Source organism: Suricata suricatta, chromosome 4 (genome assembly GCF_006229205.1).
Source record: "Suricata suricatta isolate VVHF042 chromosome 4, meerkat_22Aug2017_6uvM2_HiC, whole genome shotgun sequence".
NCBI classification, from domain to species: Eukaryota; Metazoa; Chordata; class Mammalia; order Carnivora; family Herpestidae; genus Suricata; species Suricata suricatta.
The window spans coordinates 59684098-59707531 of NC_043703.1; the positions used below are offsets into that span (position 1 = coordinate 59684098).

Genomic DNA, 23434 nt, shown 5'->3' on the forward strand with positions numbered 1-23434 from the left:
TTTAAAGGATACTCACATATTCTCTGGTCATTTTATAAATGTCAACAGTAAGGATTAAAAAAATAGGGTTTCTATACTCAAAAACAACCTATCTATTGGGGGAGAAAAATCTATCAAACAAATGATCCATGAGCAATGAGTAAGGCAATACATTTAGTTTGAACTGGGTATAAGAATGGTACACAGAGGGACCTAATCCACTGTTTGGGATGAAGGATTCTGAAAGACCTTACAGAGGGTGAAATGCTTTGTCTGGGGGCACCTGGGTGGCTCAGTCGGTTAGGCCTCCAACTTCAGGTCAGGTCATGATCTCACGTTCGTGGGTTCAAGCCCCGCGTCAGGCTCTGTGCTGATAAGCTCGGAGCCTGGAGCCTGCTTCCAATTCTGTGTCTCCATTTCTCTCTGCTCCTTCCCCTCTCATGCTCTGTCTCCCTCTGTATCAAAAATAAATAAAACATTAAAAAAAAAAAAGAAGAAATGTTTTGGCTGGAGTTGAGAGGAGAGTAAGAGTTTGTCAGACAGATGAAATGGGGAAAGAACATTCCAGGAAGAGGGAAGAGAGCTATTCCATGGGATGAAAGGCCTAGAGAATCAAAAGTAGTTTGGATTCTGAAGATGCTTATTCTGCATCCATTCTCTTCTTCCCTCCAAATTTCTCAGCCATGGGTTGAATACAATTGACTATATTCCCAGCTCCAAGGAGGGGTCTTCATTGGCCTTAGACCAGTCAGTGAAATCCATTCTTTTATTGTTGCTGGTTCTCAGAGAAGTATGTCATCCAAGTCAAAGAAAACCACCATGGCATTTCTCAGAGATGTTAGGTTAGGGTTGGGTACGTCCAATCAGAAAGAAGTCTGGGATTTTGGTTTGATGTTTAGGGGAAGAGATGCATTCACATGGAAGAAAAAGCATGTAAACCTGAGAGCTGCTGATATTTATTTTGCCACCTCACGGAGAGCCAACCAGAGGATAAGGATGTCACATAGAGCAAGGGGAATGCCACAGAAATAGAGCCAGTGACCTGACCAAACTCTGACCATGTAAGTGGATGTTGGTATTCCCTTCACGGTTTAAAAGATCAAGTAGAATTTCATGATACTTGCAACTAAACCCATTTTACCTGCTGCAGTGTCCCTGGACGTGAGGTGTGAAGAGGTAGAAAGTGGGAAATGGGTTACAGAGGTAGCCATGAGCCAGATGATGAGTCTAGTTTCATTCTAGAGACATGGAAAGCTCTCAGAGGGTGTAAGCTATGGTAGGAAGTAACATGAATTTTAGAAAGAGTGCCGTAGCAGCAATGAGAAGGATGGCTTAGAGAGAGCAAGGCGGGGGCGGGGGGGGGGCAGTGAGGCCAGTGGCAGAACGGCACCGCATTTCCTCGGTGCTCCTCATTCCACTCAGGGGGGCAGTTTCTAGCTCCATTTTGCACCAACCTCAAAAGAGTATCAGCTTTTTGAAAGTACTTCATCTGTGAAAATAAGATACAGGATATAGATTCTTTAAGATTTCATATCCTAGAAGTAAAAATGTATGTTTAAAGAGCCCACAGAACACTTCAGGGATTTAATGTAGTGATCAAAGTTATACTGTTTGGGTTATCATTAATATCTTGGCCTCTCTCTGTTTCTTTTCAGGACTTTGAATTTGTTCTGTACTCCTTCTTTCCTCATTTTATTTATTTGCCAGTACAGTCTCTTTTTCCATATTGTTTGAGGTCGGTTTGGTTTCCCCCTTTCACTAAAACAGAAAAACAGTTCAAGAGAAAGATGAATGTTGATTTGGTTGGCACCAAAGCCCTTTTCTCCTGGTATCTGTATCTGATCCTAACTAATTTATCTCAGGAGGAGGCATCTTTGGTAACAAAAACTTGTCCTGATCTCTTTGGCCTCCAGTATTAGCTGCCATGTAAACTGTGTTGATAGGAAAAACACACATATGTGATCTTCTATGATCCTTTTTACCAGAAGCTCTTCTGCAAAGACATTAAGATGCAATTAATCTTTCTACGTACTTGTCATTACTGAGCTCCCTCTTCATGCTTCACTGTGCTTGGTACCAGGGTAGTTCAACAGGAGAGGAGAGCTGTATCCATGTAAAAAGGGCTTGCTGTACAGATTCTGAGGAGGCCTAAGCATATATGACAACAGGTGGCTCATATGGAAGATGGCGGCATTGTGTTGATCGTTGATGTGTAGGAGAAACTTTAAAAGTATCATCAGATAGCCAAAGAGTTTCAGACACAATTCTGCAAGGACTCCAGGGACAACATTAGAATTCTGGTCATTAACCATGGTCTTCCATCAAGGCCTTTGAGATACAGATGATCTTACTCTTTGTTTCAGAATCATTTATTTTCCTTGTGTATATAATTTTAAATGGAAAACAGAACCCCAAACAGGCACAGGTAGAAAAAGTGTGGTATCCCCCCAAAGTTGCCACAAAATGCAAAATGTTCATTCCTTAGTAAAGTAACTGTAGTTATGTGTGGGAGTTAGAGACTGATTCCTTCCATGTGGATTAATCACTTTGCCTAGATGGCAGGATATTTCACCCCTCCTCCCATGTCACTATTTTGTATGGGCAACATTCATTCCTCATAGGTCCCATTTAATTCCTTCATACATTCAATGTAACATTATTTGTGCAGAAGATTTAGAGCAGAACCGACCGCATCAGCAGAACCTGAGCATAGTCCTGACCTTCATTTTTAAACCAAAATCTTCTCACACCAACTCCTCTACCAGCTCACTGTGCCCAGAGCCAGTGGCCCTCCAATGATGAAATCAAGACATGAGTTGAATTGAGCTCTGTCCTTGAATTCACAAGAGTCATCTTTAGTACCTAGGTTATTCCCTGGAACACAGCAGGCATCAATTTTCTAGAAGAAAGAATGAATGAAGATAGTGTCTATGGAATCGTGAACTGGTCTGAGTTTCCTGAAGCTGAACCACGCATTCTTAAAGATTTAAGACTTTTAAATGGTAAACTGAGAAGTTTACGTTTTCATTTATGCCTTCAGCCAACAAACATTTTTCTGAGAGCTACTTTGTTCCAGGAATAGTATACCCACTTCTTTTTGACAAATTGCACTTGAGATTCCTCCACTCTTGGTTTTCTAAGGGGGCAGATCTTATCAGTGACAGTCCCTGCCTCTCACTTCAGCTCAATTCACGGCTAGTGTATGGGTGGGTCTGTGGTACCATGAATATTATTAGTAAAGACAAAGCAAAGAAGGAACAGAAACATAAACTCCCTTCCTTCTCTTTTCTCTGCTACTATTTCACCTTGTCACCATTTCCTTAAGGCTGGTTTCTAGTCTTACTTCATCCTACCTACCCTGCCTTCCTAGTTCCTCTGCAGAAAATTCCAGAATTCATTTTCCTCTGATATACAGGTGAACCTAACTGGTGTGAATGCAAAATGGTACAGCCACTTTAGAGGACAGATTGGCAGTTTCTTACAGAAATAAACATACTCTTCCCATACAATCCAACAAATGGGGTCTCTGGTATTTACCCCCCAAAATTGGAAACTTATGTCCACACAAAATCCTGAACACGGATATTTATACCAGCATTATCTAAAATTGCCAAAATGTGGAGGCAGCCAAGGTGGCCTTCAGCAGGTGACTGCACAAACAAAACAATGATACCCACAGACAATGGAATAATACTCAGCACTAAAAATACTTTTCCTGCCCCCTTCCGTTGGATTCCTAGGATCTGGGCTTCCCAGACCAGACTAGAAGCAAAGGTCACCTGCTTTAGAATCACCTGAAACTTTATAAAAATTCATATTCTCAGGCCAAGCTCCTAGAAAACCAAAAACAAAGTTGTTCAAGGATAGGGTCCAGGGATCTGCATTTTAAAAAAGCTCCCAAGGCATTCTGATGGGCAGCCGGGCTATAGTGCCACAGACCCTTGCTGCCGAGGGGACCCTTGTGCCTGCTGCCAGGAAGAGAAGGAGAAATTGCGTACAAAGCCTTTCTTTTGGATACCAATTATTCACCTGTTGGCTTTACCATATTGGTATTACCATCTGCCTGTTTTGTGTTTTCTCCCAAGGATCATCCCAGCCCAGGAATTAGGGCAAGGTCCAGATTCCAGTCTTTCCATTATGCTCTAATGGAGAAGAGTTAAGTTCGGACTTGCTTATCTTCCTTTCTATTCATTCGACAAATACTTACAGCATTCCTCCTAATGGCCAGCTACTGGTCTAGGGGCTAGAAATACAATGATGAACAGGCAGATAAAGTCCTTTCTCTCCTGGTGCTTCTCTTCTAGAAGATGGAGAATTGGGAAGTAAAACAGAAACAAAAATTATTTGGGGCAGAAGTGAACACTAGAAAACAAAACAAGATGATATGATAGTGAGTATTATAAAGAGGTGGGGTATGTTAGAGGTGGGAGGGTAAGATTCCTTAAGGAGCTAACATTAGAGTGAAGACTCAGTGGTGAGAAGCAAGTATCCAGGATGTAAACACTGCAAAGGCCACCAGCAGGAAGAAGATTGGTGTTTCTGGGATTTTCCAAGCCAGGGCTTTGACAGTATTGAACAGGAGGACAGGTGAGGTTGGAGAAGGATTATCACAAGTGCAATGGTAAGCCACTGGCAGGTTTTAAGTAGAGGAGTGACATGATCTGGTTTATGTTTTAAAACAAAATCCCCTGACAACTGTGATAAAAATGGATTAAATAGGTTGGGTTTGGGGTGGGTGAGGGAAGGGTTCAAGAGAAGAAGGGAAAGCAGTTAGGTTACTGTAATAGTAGAGGCCAGAACATATGGTGACTTGGACCGAGGCAGAGGTGATATAAGTGGGCAAATTCAAGATCTACTTTGGAGGTGGAACGGAGGAGTTTTTGGTCTGGATAGGAGTTGTGAGGAAAAGAGAGAAATCAAGGATGATTCTTAGGAACTCAGTTTTGAAACACTGGGTGAATGATGGAGTAGATTTGAAGATGCTGTTTAGGAATGATTGGAACACCCACTAAATGGTTAAGTGACAAAGTGGAGTGGCATTAGATATATGAGTTTGGAGTTCAGGAGCATAAGAATAGTATTTAAAACCATTGTGTTAGGCTGAATAATGGCCCCCAAAACATGTCCATGTCCTAATACCTGGAACCCTAAAGGACCTATTGTGCATGAAGGCACTTAAAACATGTCTTTTGTAGGTCTCACACAACATCCAAGGTAGGTATTATTATCTTTCACTTAATAGACAGGGAACCTGAGGCTCAGAGAAGTGGAATGCCTTGCTCTGTCCCCAAACTGGAAAATACCAGTCTCACTTTCTAGTGCCTTATAGAATTCTGCAAATATGGGAGGTGGTAAGCAGTTGCACTGTGTGCTTTGAGACAGGCCCTTGACTGCCAAATACCTGAATTAGAAATGTAGTTCTAAGAGGCCTGTCATTTCTTGGCCCAGCTCTGGCATATTATTTTTCTGATTTCCAGAGCCCTTGCCAGCCCAGTCACACCAATGACCATTCTTCAGCTAGTTTGTTAACTCTGGGAGGGCTTACTTAGTAGGGTCATTAAACAATGAACGACACCACATGCCAGGCCCTGCCCAGGCACCTAACATTTATTCAACAATCACAGTAACTCTCTCCATCGTTCCTGGAGCAAGCCAGAAAGGCTGGATTACTGGGGAATGGAAAGAAGACAGGGCCAGAAGTAGGGGAGACTGGGTTCAAGTCTGGTGGTGGGTGGGGGCATAGCCTTAACTGGGAGCTAAAGTAACCTTGGGCTAGTAACTTAGTCATTTAAGGAAACCAGTTGCATGATACTGCAGATGATCTCTAAACTCCCTCAAAGATGCATGTATGAGATTCTCTTCTTTCCCTATCCTCGGGGCTCTACTAATATAGGAAGCAATCTGAACCACCTGCTCAGCGCTGAGATGCCCCTCAATTCCCTCCTTAGAGGTCAGTCCAGGCCGCGACTCAGTTAATTGGCCGGATCGGCGCCGGGTTCCCCAGTGCAGGAGCGCTGAGAAGCGGGCAATATAGGTTATTTCAGGAGAAGGGCGATGAGGTTCGGAAAAACTACAACTCCCAGGAGTCCTTGGGCTGCCAGTCCGCAGCCTGGGCCTGGTGCATGCTGGGAACAGTAAACGGCCTCCCGTCGCGGCAGGCTCATTGTTAAGGAAGCTCAGAACAGGTAACCCTTACGCACGTCCAGTCATGTCCCAACAAGTTCAACTTCTTTCCTTCCTGCAGGTTTCTTCTCTTTCCGGCCTCGCCCAGGCGCGCTTTTCCCCGCCCCACTCCGCCCCCATTTTATAGATTTTGGAGAGGGCGGGGCCTCTAGCAAGCGCGTTCCCAGGGGATTTACACGCGCGTTCACGGGAGATTAGAAAGGGAGGGGAATACAGATTGGATGTGGAAGGTGGCGAGTCTAGACCGCAGATAATGAAGGCGCATGCGTTCCAGGGGTGGTGCTGCGAGGCTTCGGGAATTGAGTAGGGGCGGGGCGGAAATGGGCTGGTGGGCTGGCGCACGCGTATTGGGCCGCTAACGCCCCGCCTCCTTTTTTAGGTTTCCTCTCCTCCACCACACTTCCGGAAGGGCCGCCGCCCTCGCGCCCACCAGCGGCCACCCCCTGCGGCAGGCCCCGCCCCCGGCTCCGCCCCCCAGCTCTCCGCCCCCTCCTCCGGTGGTGGCGCCGGCTTGCAGCCTGGGTCTTGGCGGTTTCGGTGCCCGAAGCCGGGAGCGCAGAGTCGTTCCCGGAGCGCGGCCAGGCTATGATCGCGGGTCCCTGGCGTCCCGCTCCGGCCAACCAGAGTCCCTGTCTCAGCTTGTGCCCGTGCCTGAGCGGTCTCCTCAACCCAGCCCCGCGGCGCGGTTGGCGGCGGCCCCCGGCGCGCCCCCTCCTCCGATGGCGGCGGAGATCCAGCCCAAGCCGCTGACCCGCAAGCCCATCCTGCTTCAGCGGGTCGAGGGGTCCCAGGAGGTGGTGAATATGGCCGTGATCGTGCCCAAGGAGGAGGGCGTCATCAGCGTCTCGGAGGACAGGTACGGACCGCCGCCCCTCGGCCGCTAGGAGGGGCGGGACGGGCCGGCGGTCCCGGAGCCCGCGTCCCGGGCTGTGCCTCCACATCGGTGCAAGTGTAGACATACTCCCCCAAGTTTTTATTATAATGTGCATCCTGGTGGTGCTGGTGTCCAGCTGCGCGCCGCCGCCGCTGCGTGGCTCTGGGGAGCGGAGACCAGACAGCGGCGTGCGCTCTGGCCTTGCCCGGGGCCGGTGGCGCAGGCCAGGCCGGGGTGGCCCTTGGACTAACGGTGCGCTGGCCGATGGACGTTGGTCCAGCCCTAAGAACAGGAGGGGGAGAGGGAGGAGCTGCCAGCCCTGCAGGTGTGTGTGCGTGGCGGAGGATGCTCCGAGAGCCTTTGCTGGATAACTAAGGGTTTTTGAGTACTCTGGTGCAGTTCTTAGGGCTCCAGATTGAGAAAGTAAATGCCACTCCCTTCTCCCGGACAGTCCCACTGAATCCAGATCTCCCGTACGTCTTAAACTGAACTCAATGTATACTGCAAGTTGTGAAGAGTAACTTTGGGTTTCTGAACGAAAGGAGAGGTGCCTTCTCTTCTTTGGTCTCCTTATTTCTTTGAGCTCAAGGGGAAGCACCTGGAAGTTGCAAGGAACCACTGCTGCGAATAGATCTTGAGCTCCTTCCCTTTGCCTGCTTCCTTTCTTTTTGCTTAATTTTGCTTAATTTGCAGAAGTGGAGCCGTCTGTTCTGCCTTTAATATTTTTCCTTGTTTTTCACACAATAGCGTGTTCGCTTTAACTTAATTCATTGAATATGTAGAAATTAAGCTGATGAAGCTGATTTCCCTAGGAATGCTGCTTGACTATAGTAATTATGATATTTATCTGGAATTGCTTTTCTAATACTAACTGGGCATTCTAAAAAAATGTAACACTATAGAGGTATATGAAAAGGGCTTTTCCTTAAAACGGTAGTTAGGTTAATTTTTTTTTTTTGTAGTAGTAGTTAGGTTTTCTTATGCTGAGGTACAGAATTATTTTCTTGCTGACCAGTACAATTACAGTTATAGGCAGGGGTAAAGCACCAACGTTGATTACTGTCTTTATAGTCATTTCAGCGCTTTGCATACAGTATGGTCTCAAGAACATTTGCCAGATAGGTCTATTCATATGATAGGTTCTTCAGTATAACTAGGATGGGCATATTAATGACACGTACTTATCTACATCATACTCCATACAAATGGCCAAAAGGTGTTCCATTCATTTCCTATGTAGATCTAGTGGGGAAAACTGTAAACAAATGCCAAGGCAAGCAGTCAGCATTGAACAGAATAAATATATTACGAAATGGAGTACGTGGCCTAAAAACCTTTTGAAATTCACAAAGAAGTTTATGAGTGTTTAATTTTTGGATAGAGACAAAATTCTGTTAAGGAGATTGCTTCTGGATTTAGACATTTTTTGTTGCAGAATGGTTTTTAAAGGAATATGTTGATGTCACTTTCTCAGTTTATAACCGCTCTGAATGAAACTGCTTAACCTAACTACTGTAGGAATTTCATGAAGAAGTTTGTTGAATCAAGTAAAAGAAGGAGAAAGGTAGTTTTAACCCAGGCTTCTTTAATATTAGTTTTGAAACTTTTTGCTTTGATTGGTAGTTTGGTGGTGGAGGTAAGTTTTCAGTTTTTGATTTTGTAATTGTTTTTAAAAATTCAGAGGGATCTGGGAGGTTATTTGCTCTAATATGTTCATTTTATGGGTGAGAAGATTTGGGTCAGATAATTCACGTGCCTAAATTCATGTAGCTGCCTCCTGATCCGCATGTTAGTGTGTTATCTTGAAGGACGGGGTTGGTGAGATGCATTTCAAGGTATTTAGAGAAGCTGAAGTAGCATATATGAAAGAAACTGGAAGATAAATTTCATTTTAGTATAGGTCAAAAGAAATGTGATGTTTAGCTATATAGTAGCTTAATTTTTACGTTTCTAGTTTGTAGTGTAAATAATAAGAATTATTATTATAGAGTTACTGTTAAATAAGGCCCACCCAAAAGTCCAGAATTATTCTATACATGTATTTTATTAATACACAAATTGACAAATATATGTTTCTGCACTCATGGGTGACAATAACTTTGTTATTTAGAGCTCAGTTTTGATTATTGTTTTCATTAGAAGAGAATTGATCTGTATTCTTTCCCAAACCCACAGTCAGTGACATTCGACATAATGCTGGAGATATGAAGATAGAATATTGATTTTCATCCAAGCCTACAAAGCCATTTCCTTTAGCCATTCTGCTTTAGCTAGAAACTAATAGTTTTCATTTCTGAACTCTAAGGTTAAACCACAAATAATGTTGTGTCTTGAATAACAGTGTCCTGGGAGTTCTTTGAAATCTGGTTTCCCTTTTTGACCCAGGACTCCGGATAGGCTTTATCTAACCTTTGAAAATATTTAACATTTTCTGTTTTAAACAGTTGTAGATACTTACGGTCCTTTCATCTTCTCCATAATTTCCCTAAGGTGCTATGTGTGTCTTATTCGTTGTAGTGTCTTTATGTCCTAGCGAATTGCCTGACTCATGGAAGGCCCCCAGACATTTGCTGTGCATCAGTGACTGATAACATTTTTATTGTTGTTCCTGAAAGCACAGCGTCTTAACTCTTGTTGGCACTTAGTTGGTATTTGTTGAATGACTTTTATGACCGACAACCTCTGCAAGCCCCGTGTGGACAGATGTACATGTGTGGGAAAAGGACTGGACCAGATGGTCTTGAGGATGCCTTAAAACTCGGGAAGTCCACAAGTCGCCCCATTCATTCCATCCACAAACATTTAAGTTTCTATTGTGTTCCAAACACACGTGCAAACTCCATTGGGTGAAATGGCAAGATTCTTCCCAGAAACAGTTTAGTGGGGGGCAAGTTTTAGAAGATAATAAAACAAAACCACGACCTCTCAGATTTAGTATTGAAAAGAGAATTTTCAGATGGGGAAGAGTGGCTGGGCTCCACAGCCCTTTTTATCGCCCCCTACACTTTGCCTTCTTCTGAAGGAGTCTTTCACTCGGATTACCATGTTCATATGACTGCTGCTATCAGTAGTGGGCTGATAGTATTCTAACATTCAGGCCAAATCTTTAGTCTTTTTGATAAAAACTCTCACCCTCAGTTCATCTTAGCACAGAACAGCCTGGAACTTTCCTGGATGCCAAGAGGAATATAAGAAATATAAAAACAATCTGATTTCCAAGTTTAGATTTCTGGGGCTTTCATATCAGAACCTGTTCTTGGAACTCACGGGCCGTGTCGGAGTCTATCTTTGCTTTGAGGATAGCTGGATTCTATCTCTGGGGGACTTAGCTACTGTTGGTACTTTGGGTTCCTCATGAGCCAGCTGCTTTCTGAACTATCTTTTCTGAGTAGATCCCCTCTTAACATTGCTTGCTTAGGAGCTTCCGACAAGACATCTTAGCTCCATTTTGGTTAACAGTCATGTGTAGTCTGCCGCTTACCAGGGGCTCCCTTGTCTGGTTGCAGGAGAATGATGAAGAAAAATCTCTTCAATGATGAAGACCAGGAGAGCCCTTTCTCCAGGGGGGACCCAGCCCCATCTAGACTTTTATGTTTGTATGGTTCTTTATATGCATATTTTTACACAAGTCAACAATTTGAGCATTCATATAGAGTGTTAGTAACTCTAGGTAGTTGCTATTGGGTAGGTGTAGGAAACTGTTCCTTCCCTAGGAGTCTGTACCTTTGCATTGGGGTGAGGGTGGGGGTCCTATTTTTTATCTCAGTATAAGGAGATGTGCTGAAGACAGGTACAGTGTCCTCTGTGGTTGCCACAGAGTCTCCTCTGCGGCTGGAGAAAAGGAGTGCTCCTGAGGATGGGTCTTGCAGGATGAGTAGGAGTTGATGTGAAAAAGTGCAGGTGGAGGAAAGAGTGTTGGAGGTAGACGGGGAGAAGAAAACTCCCGTTCACTGAGAAGCACTAGAATGGACTGGTTAAGCGTGTAGATTCAGGAACCAGTCAGCTTTAATTCAGGACTTAGCCCTGGGTGATTTGAGGAATCTGGAAAATCAACTTCTCCAAAGCAGTCACCATGAGTGGAACTTTCCAAAACCTCTGTGTACAAGAATTTGAAATTATTATTAAAATTTTTTTTAATGTTTTTATTCATTATTGAGGCAGAAAGAGAAACAGAGCATGAGCAGGGGAGGGGCAGAGATCGAGGGAGACACAGAATCTGAAGCAGGCTCCAGGCTCTGAGCTGTCAGCATAGAACCTGAACCGGGGCTCGAACCCACGAACCGTGAGATCATGACCTGAGCTGAAGTCAGACGCTTAACCAACTGAGCCACCCAGGAGGCCCTGAAATTATTTTTTGGATGAAAAGATCTGAGGCCGTGGTGGTGGGGTGTTGGAGAGGAAGTTGTGGGGGCGGGGGAGCACTGTAGGGGATGAAGGTAATGAGTGGGGAACCTGATATTCTAACTTTATGCAGGACTAATTTATGCAGCACAGTTAGCAACGGAGGCCTCTGTAATCCCTAAAGGCAGAGGGAACCCCCACAGTGGTGAAAGAGTCAGATTTTTAGGAGATCTGGTCCCTAGTGCCTAACATAATACAGTGTGTGTTCAATGAATAGAAATGATTGAGGGATCACAGTTTTGAAATGAAACGGGCCTGAGGAGGTGGGGAGTTTCCCAGAGCTAAGATATTTGGATTTAGCTGAGAGAAACTTAGTAGCTTGCTTTCTGCTAGGAGAGCAGTGCAGCGTGGGGATGGGATTGGGAGGGATGGGACAAGGGGTGGGGTAGATTGTTTTAATTTTAAATATCTAATCCCCCCCCCCCTTTTTTTCTTAAACTCTGAACTGCTCGATTCTAAGTGGTCATGACTATTTGTTGAAAAGATATATCAAAATTTCATTTCGTTTTATAAGTCCTCATGCTGTTGCTTGATGTACCGTTGGTTCTTACCCCTCTGGAACAGCAGCGTCTCAGATTTCCAGTTGAAACTATTGCTTCAGTAATACTTAGACCTTGGCTCGGTTCAGCTGAGCTCCTGGTACAGTTTTATGTACCATGTATTTTATAACACTTGAATCAAGAAAATAGTTTTGAAAATGCACATCAACCTTTTCCCGCAGTGTAAGCATAGTTCCGAAAGTTGAGGAGTTCTTAAGAGGGAAGGTGCGAAGTCCTTAAAGTCAACAGACTTAGGACCCATCTAAGCTAATTTTTGAGTGTGTCATATCTCTATTTAATGGCATAAAATTAATAAACTTTCAACTATGCACTTGAGACACCTAACTTGGCGGTACTAATTGCTGGTTTCAAGGTCCTAAAATGGGAATTTACCCCACGTGATTGTTGAAAATCAGACCTTTATGCTGAATTCAGAGTATGAGGCAGACTTTTTGCCAGCAGATCTGTCTGGAAACAGGCTGCCTCTGTGTCTTTAAAGGTCAGAATACAGATTGACTTTTTAAGAAAAGATCACTATGGGAAAGCTTGTTTAAGCAGGCTTAGCTCTCCTGTGACCCCAGAGTTCCTGATGGTTCAGAATTTCCTACTTAATTTATGCAGTCCAACCAGATTCTGTCCAGGATCTCAGAGGTCTTAACTGGGGCACATTCATGTGGGTATTGCAGGACAATGGAAAATTCTGATGCTCCTATAATGAGGGATTCTCGGACTGTGAAATCCTGATCAACGAACTATCTTATACCTCAAATGTGACTAAACTTACTTTGAAAAAGAAAAACAGGTGTTAGTCGCTTGAAGAGGCTTAGAAAAGGAAATACTGCTTTTACTTGTGTAGCATCTTTCCTGGACTCTGTTTTTCACTTTGAATTTGGCTTTGAGTGGGAAACATTTTCCATTTGTTTTTGAGAATCATCTTGATGTCATTAAAAAGCTCACAGTTTTGGAGAAGTTAAAATGCAGTGGCACTTAGAAATCAGTAAATGAATTCTGATTTCAGACTATTTCAAGTAGTGATCTGTTGATATCTGTAGCAGTAAACTGAACTACGTACGGTATATACTTACCTGAAAAGAAAATGGCCATCGAGCCAAGGTTTTTTTCTCAACTACAGTTTCAGAATAGAAGGAATTCAAAAGCAGGTAACACTTGTTTATTTTGATTTCCATAGGCCTTCCAAGGAGATGCCACAATTAACCTAAACAATTTCCTGACCCAGAAAAAATAACTTTGCCTGTGCAATTTCATTACTTTTTTTTCTTTAAAGGGCAGGGAATCGCCTTAGCCAAATGCTGCATTTAGTCATTAGTAAAAATTAATTCAGAGGTATACGAAACCCACAAATAAATCCAGAAACGAAAACACAGTCATCTGTTTGTCTCTTGGCAGCGTGTTCTGCTTTGTGCTCTCATGTGCCTTTAATTTAAGAATTCTTGGAAAAGAACTGGGACTCAGAGCCTGATCTCAGCTGTACCCAGCATTGACCTTGGGCACTTCCCAGGACATTTCATCACTCTGAGTCTCTGTTTCTCCATCTGGCACAGTTTCCTGTAGGACTTCCTAGCTGTGACACTGACAATGTGATGTACCCACGTAGTGACTAGACAAGTGTAAAGTGTCTGCAGCCACTACACCCTAAATCCTGGAGTGGAGTAAGGTGCACAGAGCGGGGGGGAATGTGGCATGCGCCTTGTGAGCCCGCTGTAAAACGATGTTTTCTGGAACCTTTGGAGGGCAGCGGTTATTTATTTCTGGATGAAGTATTTGTATTGGTGCCTGGTACTCAGTTGAACTGGATTCACTGCATTCCTACTTCTGGACGAATCCTTTAGTTTCAAATACTGAACAGTTTAGCTGTGGGCGGTTTGCTGGTCCCTGTACTAGGGTCTGAGTTGTCTAGAGTAATGCTTTTGAAACTTTTTTGACCACGTCATAGTTAGAATGACTAAATACATTTAGCCTTGCTACCCAAGACTCTTAATACACATACACACATATGTCACTGAAACAAAAGTATAAAATGGCATCTTTAAAAATTTTTTTTTATTGGTTATTTATTTTTGAGAGAGAGAGAGTGAGCACAGGCCAGTAAGGGGCAGAAAGGGAGGGAGACAGAATCGGAAGCGGGCTCCAGGCTCTGAGCTGTCAGCACAGAGCCCGATGCGTGGCTTGAACCCACCAACTGTGAGATCATGACCTGAGCCAAAATGGGAGGCTTAACTGACTGAGCCACCCAGGCGCCCCTCTTTGCTTTTTTGAATACAGGTTTTATACTTTTGACTACTATAGCGAATGAGTTGTTCTTGATGGCCAATAGCCTGAGTCTCTCTGGCCAGCTCAGTGAGTTGATAGGACAAGCGTCTTGTTTTGGCTCCGGATTGTTGGCTCTTTCCCACACTTTAGGATTTCAGAGTTTCAGTTTCCACATCTGTAAATTGGCCCCTTCTGGAGTTGTTGGGAGGTGTGCATGAGCTGATATTCGCACAGCACTTGATGTACTGGGAGTGTAGATGGTGCTGAGTAAAAGAAAAGGCAGTTGTAGTTTTTATGATCCAACCGTGTCTCTGGTAGGTAAGCTTTTCCTGTTGCTATGGTTCCATTAAGGCTTGCCTACTTTAAGAGACATCTTGGATATACAAAGGCAAGGCTATTGAATTTTTGTTTGTGTACTTTCGTATATATTTCAGGGCCCTTGTCTTTCTTCTCTAGCTGTAGAAGGGCAACGTTACTCTCATTTTTTTTATTGCCACTGCCCAAACTTGCCCCCTCAGAAACCAGATCAGGAGATCTATGTGGCTGCTGTGCTCCTTCACAGACCTGTTCCTCTTCCCATTTGTCACCTTGTCCTGAAACGGTGTGTCCATTGTCCCCATCGGTCTTCTGGAGTTCATGGGGAATATTTGGAAGTAGGGATGTAATGCTAACTGAGACCTTTAACTGCTAGCCTGGCATTATAAGCCCACTGTGTCTTCCATGGAGTTCATGGGGAATATTTGGAAGTGGGGATGTAATGCTAACTGAGACCTTTAACTGCTAGCCTGGCATTATAAGCCCACACCGTCAGGCAGATGTTGACCTTGTACAATGTTTCTGGAAGTTTGAATCAGTAGCCAAGTCTTAAAAACCTGGATTTCATATAAAATTCCAGATTGCCAGCTTGTCTTGACAGATGAGAAGATGTAGCTCTACCAAGCCCTGAATTCCGCTCCTGCGGGCCCCTTGCTCTGCCCACTTCTGGTTGTTGTAGTTGGAGTCAGTAGTTGGAGCTTTTGGGATATTCAGAAGAGGTAGAAGAAATGGAAAGATATCCAGAAAGCCCATATTTCTAGAAAATTAGGTGCGGGGAGGGGGAGGGGAGGGGGATTCCCACATACGTTAAACATTAAGACACCCTTTTTAAGGGATCCTGATGTTATACAAAGCAAATATATAAATAAAGGCAGGTGGTGGTGAATTAGGCATGGCATTTATCCCTCCCTATCCCCCTCTGGCTTCCTAACAGCGTGGGGGCCTGGGGCTTACGTCCAGGCGAGTTGGGTTGGACTCTCAGTTCTGCCCCCTACCAGTTGTGTGACAACCTGTAATATGGGAATTGAAAGAACACCCACCCCGTGGGATTCTTCTGAGGGTTCAGTGGTGTTGTGTTCTGAAGTGCCACCTCTAGCCATTCCTCCAGGAACGTGAGGGTTTTGCTTCCTTCCTCCAGGCTGCATTTCTAATTCTTCAGTAACTGTCTCGTCCCTCTGATTCTTCCTCTTCTCTTCTTTGTCTTTGAATCAATCCTTCTTTCCCTTTAGTATTCACCTCATTCTTTCCTTATATGCCAGTGATTCTGGAAAGAGGGCTCAAGCATCATGACATTAGTACTGGAACCCTCTTTGATCCTCTTCTGAAATTGATTTTTCATAGTTTTGCATAATGTATGTGAAAATACTTCATATCCTGTCAGGTCCTATACAGATGTGAAGGCCTGTGGCCATAAATACAAAACACGAATGTGTATTTTTGAGTTTAGAGACTTTGGGTTTTCTTTATTTTCATTTTAAAAGTAGATGGCTGTGGGGTGCCTGGGTGGCTCAGTCACTTGGGTGTCTGACTTTGGCTCAGGTCATGATCTCACAGTTTGCGGGTTTGAGCCCGGCAAGGGGCTCTGTGCTGGACACTTGCTTAGAACCTGGATTCTGTCTTCAGGTTCTGTGTCTCCATCTCTCTCTGCTTCTCCCCCGTGTGCACTCTGTCTCACTCTGTCTCTCAAAAATAAATGTAAAAAAAAAAAAGTAGATGGCTGTAAAGTTTAAATACATTGAAATTCTAATGTAAAAACTAGTAAAATTATGTTATTGCTTTTTATTTTGTAGATCTGGATTAATATTTTTCTGGAGTCAGTTACCCTCAGTAAAAAAAAAAAAAAGCACTATGCTGTTAGAATTATAATAACTTGTTTTAGTGTCTACTGGCATTTCTGGCCTTTGGAAAATACCAGCTTGTTGATTTTAGAGGTTGATCTAGTTTGTGGGAGAAGGGATGTTGGGATTGGCTAACTTATTTTATTCTGATTTTTTAATCTATATATGTATTAAAATTTTTTTAACGTTTATTTATTCTTGAGAGATAGAGTGTGCATGAGCGGGGGAAGGGCAGAAAGAGAGGGAGACGCAGAATCCAAAGCAGGCTCCAGGCTCCCAGCTGTCAGCACAGTGGGGCTTGACCCCACGAACCTTGAGATCATGACCTGATCTGAAGTCGGGACGACTGAGCCACCCAGGCCCCCCTTGAATTTATATTTGAATGGCTTAATTAAGTTCTCTTAATATTCCAAAGCTTAGAATGTTAAACAGTTTTGAAGAATGAGTAATTTTTCAACATAAGGTAAAATTAAATTAGAGTGGTTAGTTATGTTTAATCAGAATAGTTAGCAGAATTAGCATGCTATTTGGATGGATTAAATTGGTTTGGAATTTGGTTACAGTGTGGGACCTGTCTGTGTATCAGATGTGCACAATGTGGATCTTTGAGCTTTACCTGAACAGAGTAAGAAAAAAAGCTGAGAAAGGAGAGTTCACTCAGTCTGGGAAGGTTCAGCATAGTACAGGGAGGGGAAGAGGTCCCGGCAAGGAGTCTCGAGGCTCCGGAGGGATGTGTGGGTTGTCTGTTGGGGCATATATGATGTCTGAGTTGCCCTGTTTCTCAGGGGATAACCTTTCCCCCACCCCTCTGGTTTTACTTTCTGTTAGTTTTCTTTTAAAAAATGTACTACCTTACTCTTTTTTTTCAATTCCTCAAACATGCATAGCCTCTCCCATTATCAATATCACTTACCAGGATGTTACGTTTTTACCAAGGATGAACCTATACCACACACACATCATTATCATCCAAAATCCATAGGTTACCTAAGATTCACTCTTGGCCTTGGGTACTCTCTGGACAGATGCCATAATGACATATCCATTGTTATAATACGAAACACAGTCTTTTCACTGCCCTAAAAATCCTCTGTCCTTTGCCTGTTCATCCTTTTTATCCCCTGTGCTTAATCGCTGATCTTTTTATTGTCTCCATAGTTTTGCTTTCTCCAGATTGCCTTCTTTCACTTAGTAATATGCATTTTAGATTTCTTTTCAAGTCTTCCTGGCTTGTTCCTTTTCAGATCCATTGTCTGGATGTACTGGTTTATCCATTCACCCACTGAAGGACATTTGGGTTGCTTCTGCCCTTTGGTAGTTGTCAGTTAGGCTTCCATAAACATCCGTGTGCTGGTTTTTGTGGGTGAATACCAAGGAGCACAGTTTGTGTTGAACCATTTGGCACACGCATGTTTGGTTTATGAGAAACTGCCAAACTGGCTTCCAAAGTGGCTGTACCGTTTTGCATTGTCACTAGCAGTAAAGGAGAATACCCTTACCAGCATGTGGTGGTGTTATGTTCTAGATTTTGGCCATTCTGGTAGATGTGTAGTGATATCTCATTGTTACTTTCATGTGTGTTTCTTTGATGACATGATGTGGAGTATATTTTCATATGCTTATTTGCCACCTGTAGATATTTGTTGGTGAAATGTCCGTTAAGGTCTTTGGCCCATTGTTTAAATTGAATGGTTTGTTTTCTTACTGTTGAGTTTTAAGAGTTCTTTGTATATTTTGGATAATAGTCCTTTATTGATATGTCTTTTGTAAATATTTTCTCCTAGTCTGTGGCTTGTCTTCTATTCTCTTGATACTGTTTTTCACTGAGCAGAAGTTTTGGGTTTAAAGAAGTACGTCTTCTCAATTATTTCTATCAGGGATTGTGTTTGGTGTTGTACCTAAAAAGATGATCACCATACCTAAGGTCATCTAGATATTCTCTTGTGTCGTCTTCTGGGAGTTTGTACTATAAGTTCCTGACATTTTGAGGGTGGAAGCATTCATTTCAAAAGACAACCATCTTAAATAAACATGTTGCCAGTTGTATGGCATAGCTTCTAGTAAACCAAGCAGATAAGGATGTAGGCCATTCTCACACATTAAGGTCCTTTCAAAAAGCCCTGGGTAACTTAGATAAGTGACTGCTTGAGTGATGTCACTTCTCCCTTTCAGTGCCCTAATTCTTGGTCTCATCTTTATTTTGTTTTGTTTTGTTTTGAGAGAGAGAGAGAGCATGAGTGGGGGAGAAGCAGAGAGAGAGGAAGACAGAAGATCGAAGTGAGCTCCACAGTGACAGCAGTGAGCCCGATGTGGGGCTTGAACTCATGAACTGTGAGATCATGACCTGAGCTGAAGTTGGCTGCTTCACAGAATGAGGCACCCGGGTGCCCCTTACTGTCATGTTTTAACTTAGCCAGTAAAGCATGAACCCATGAAACCCTAGATATTACCCTTGGACAAAGGCAGAGCCTGTGTCCATTCTCTCTCTTTCTCTACCTGTGACCTCACTGTGGCCCTCTGGAGTGCTGTGTACCCTCCAGAATTTGTGAGTAATAAATCTTATTCCTTAAAGTTTTGTCATGGTTTATCGCAGAAATGCATTTTCTAATTGTAGTAAGAGCCCAAGAGCTGGCCTGCAGGCCATCAGTAGGTGCCCTGGTGGGGGAAGCATTTCTGGAGTTCACCATGAGTGGTGTGTACGCTGCAGGCCTTCTTAATGGAGGCTTGGGACTGTCAGAACAGAGTATTATACTTCCGCATTTACATTTAGGTCTGTGATCCATTTAAGTTAATTTTTGTGAAGGGTGTAAGATCTTCTCTCTAGATTTACTCTTTTGCATTGGATGCCAGTCTTTCGAGCACCATTGTTGAAGAGGCTACCTTTGCTCCATTATATTGCCTTTGCTCCTTTGATGATATTTGTGGGGTGTCTGTATCTGGGTTCTCTATTCTCTTACATTGATCAGTTTATCTGTTCTTTCACCCATACCACACCGGTTTGATTACTGTAGCTTTATAATAAGTCCTGAAGTCTGATAGCATCAATCCTCTAACTTTGTCCTTGTCTTCCAATATTGTGTTGGCTGCTCTGAGTTCTTTGTCTCCTCTCCATCTAAACTTTAGAATCAGTTGTCAATATCCATAAAATAACTTACTGTGATTTGGACTGCATTGAAAATTTATATCAAGTTGGGGATATTGGCAATATTTGAGTCTCCCTAGCCATGAATGTGGACTATCACCTCATTTATTTAGTTATTATTCTTTGATTTCATTCATCAGAACTTTGTAGTTTTCCTCACATAGTTCTTCTATATATTTTGCTAAATTTATACCTAGGTATTTCATTTTTGACAGTACTAGTGTAAATAATGGTACTATGTTTTTAATTTCAAGTTCCACTTGTTCATTTCTGGTATATAATAAAGCATTTGACTGTTGTATATTAACCTTGTGTACTGTTGTCTTGCTATACTACATACTCTACTCTTTAATAATTTAAAATTATTACATGAGTCTTTAAGAGGTGCATGCGTCTGGAGGTATAGATCAGTATCAGTACTGAACCCAGAAGATTCATACATATTCTTAAGTTGACGATTTTTTGAGAAGTGAACAAAAAGTTAATTTCTTGAGATTACTTTGAGTTGCTTCCAGTGATCCAGTGAAGCCAGGATGGTCCTTTTAGGTCTTTGACTAAAATTGACATTTTTATATTTTGGAATAGGGGTTTGTTGATCCCTTACCACTAAATATTTATTGGGAAATTCCATTCTTGAGCCTGAAGTACTGAGCTTGAGCTTGAAAACTTGAAGCATTGGACAGTTTTTCCATAGCACAAATATTAAGTTTATCCTTTTGAATATGCTGTTGTAGTCAGGATTTTCAGGGCCCAGTATTTCTGGGCCCAGTAAAAGTATTTCTACGTTTTCAAAACTTTTGCTTAAAAAAATATTGATCTGTATTTCTTTTCTTGCCTAGTAGTCCATGCCCATATTATGTGGAAAAGTGAGGTTAAATTTGGTGATGGATCCTGGATGGATTTGCAGAGGAATCGGGATAAAAATGGCAGAATATTTAGTTATTTGAAATGTAACTTAGGTAGGAGAGTGTCACAGTTTGAGAATTGAATAATCATAGTAGAAACAAGGTTTTCAGGTTAAAAAAAAAAAGGTTGCTTATTGGATAGTTCATTTCCCATGGGTACTAATTAATTCACACCGTAACTGAAGTTCTGTATATTTGAATGAAAAATAGCATGTAAAAATAGCTAGATGCTAGCAGTTACATTTAAAAAACAATTAAACTTGTTTTTAAGGTGCTAGTACATGCATTATGTGAAGTGCAGAAGGCTAGCCTGAGGAAAATGAAGCTCCTTCCCACTTGTGGGTCTTCTGATTTTGTGAAAGGAAAGCCAGTAGGATTTGCACATGCTCCATCTGATACGTGCCCTGATACGGATCTCTGGGCATTTCTGCTTTTGCAGCTGTAAACTTCACTTGTAGAACTACTCTCAGGATGAGCAGTGTTTGCATGTGGCCTCTTTTTCCTCCTCCTCCTCCTGATCTGATAGCTATATTCCCTCAGCACACTCTTCCTGTATTTGTTAAAACACCTCCTAACATGCACTAAAATTATTTATTTATCTGTTTGTCTTCTGCTCTGGGATCCTGAGCACTGTGTTGTTTTCAAGGCCTCTGGCTCAAGACTTAGAACACAGCAGGCAGAATTGGAGCAGCAGACATTTCTGTTGTGCATCAGTTCACAGTGAGGGAGGGGACCACTAGTAAACCAGTTGTCTTCTGGTGATAGATAATGGCACAGTCTCTTAGGTGTCTTTGGTACTGTGACCAGAAACCAGCTCTGGAGTTTCCTGGCAGAAGGCTCAAGTATCTTGCAGAATCTGAGGACAGGGATGCGTTTGGGCTCTAGGAATAGAACTAAAGACTGGAGCATATGGAGAACCAGGAAGTCCTTTCTCCCTGTTGCTCCTGGGTTTCTCATTGTCTGCCCCATCCTTCTCTCTTCCTTACACCTGCTGTCTGTATTTCTTAGTCACATGGCCGAACATGGCCGTCATCTGCTCCCGCAGGGTGCATGTTCCCGTGTAGGTAAGCAGGGAGAGAGGGACTGACGTCAGGCCACCAGTCCCGGTTCCAGAGTTCCTTGGGGAGGGGCTTAATGGCCCAGCCATGGTCGGCAGTTCCCTTTGGGACTGTGACCCCCGTGGGCTCATGTCACAGGTTATGGCAGTCACCGCTGCAGCCTGTGGAGGGGGAGGAGGGAGACGGAAGGCGCATGCTCTAGCAAGGGCCGGTTGCTGCTGCTGGAGCGTGGGCGTGAGATGAGCCAGTGCCCTGGTAGCTTGAGGTGGCGTTGGTAATTGCTCTCCTAGCAGCAGGACAGGGAACACTGACTTCCTTTTCTCATGATCGTCATGCCTGGCTTTCTTTGAAATCTGCTCATATAGCACTTGGCACCTTTTCCTCCTCATTGCTTCATTTGCTGATTCGACATGTTGACTGCAATTTTCTCGTAGTGAGTATAAGGTAGAGAGTGGATAGGTGCTCACTATGAATGTTTGCTGAGCAAAAGCCATTATTATAATGACAAATTACAGCGCCAGTGAGCAGACCCCATATGGTAACTGTATTTTCTAAGCACAAAATCAAAACACATGCTAAAGAAAAGTTTTGTCCCCCCTAATGGATGAACTTACATACATATTTTATTATATTTTTAACAAACTAAAATTTGAAAAATGACATTAAGCACATATAGGCACAGCGTGAATTCTATTTCAGGGAGAAGGCTGGAAAACCTCAAGAATATTAATAGTAGTTAGTAATAGCTAACATTTATTGAGTCCATGCCAAGTGCCAGGCACTGTGTTAAACCCTTTATGTGCCTTTTCTATTTTAGTCCTCAAGGTGATTTTATGAAGCTGGTATTTCACACTCATTTGAGAGAAGAGGGACCAGATGGGGGGGTGGGGGGGGGATGTGCACCTTGTCTCTTTGAACTCTACAATCCTTCTGTTTAGCCTCATTGTGCTATGCCACCTCTCCGAGGCCTCAGTGGAAAGAAGAAGGACCAGCCTCCATGGATATCACAAAAGGCTGGATTTGGTTTTTCAGAGGACAGGCTGGTAAATCAACTAACTGGTCAACAAATGATAACACAAGGTAAGAAGAAAGAGGGTAGATGCCCTTTTATATCCTTAGGACACTCTTCTTGCTCTCAATGTTGGTATCCCAAAATATGCCCAGATTGTAGATGTATAAGAAATCACCCAAGTAAACAATGGGTGAAGGACCTGAAGAGATGTTATTTCAAAGAAGATATGTGAACGGCTCACAGATAAATGAAAAGTTGCTCAACATCACTAATCATCATGGAAATGCAAGTCAAACTGTATTGAGATATTACCTCAGGCCTGTTAGAATGGCCATCATCAAAAAGACAGAAGATAATGAATGCTTGGCAAGAATAAGGAGAATAGGAAACCTTTGTGCTCCACTGGTAGAATTGTAAATTGGTGCAGCCACTGTGGAAAACAGGATGGAGGTTTCCTCAAAAAATTGAAAATTGTACTACCATATAATTCAGCAATTCCACTTCTGGGAACATACCCAAAGGAAACAAAAATACTATGTTGCAAAGGTATCTGCACCCCTATATTCATCACAGCATTATTTACAATAGCCAAGTTACAGAAACAACCTAAGCATTCACCAATGGATGATTAGATAAAGAAGGTGGTTGTATGCAGTAGAATATTACTCAGCCATGAAAAAGGAAATCTGCCATTTGTGACAACATGGTTGGACTTTGATGGCATCATGCCAAGTGAGTAAGTTAAAGAAAATACTGTATGATCTCACTTACCTGTGAAATCCAAGAAAACAATATAAAACTCATAGAAAAAGGGATCAAGTTTCTGGCTATCAGAGGCAGGGGGTGTGGAGAGGGGAAATTGGAAGAAGGTGGTCAGAAGATCCAAACTTGCAGTTATAAGACACGTATGTCCTGGG

General features: G+C 42.9%; 1 protein-coding gene and 1 long non-coding RNA gene across 2 annotated transcripts in view; one reads left to right on the plus strand and one right to left on the minus strand.

The window, feature by feature from the left end:
* Positions 1-406: 406 nt before the first annotated feature.
* Positions 407-6239, minus strand: LOC115288969. The gene is made up of 3 exons (XR_003907304.1): positions 6180-6239; positions 4187-4279; positions 407-434 (listed from the first exon to the last, which is right to left on the minus strand). It is a non-coding gene; the product is annotated as an uncharacterized LOC115288969 (long non-coding RNA).
* Positions 6240-6670: 431 nt separating this feature from the next.
* The window catches only part of WDFY2 (WD repeat and FYVE domain containing 2), a 165929-nt gene continuing 149165 nt past the window's right edge, over positions 6671-23434 (plus strand). The window contains exon 1 of the mRNA XM_029936820.1: positions 6671-7018. Within this exon, the coding sequence (XP_029792680.1) occupies positions 6882-7018 (137 nt within the window). The 5' untranslated portion in view covers positions 6671-6881. The remainder of the gene's footprint in view (positions 7019-23434) is intronic.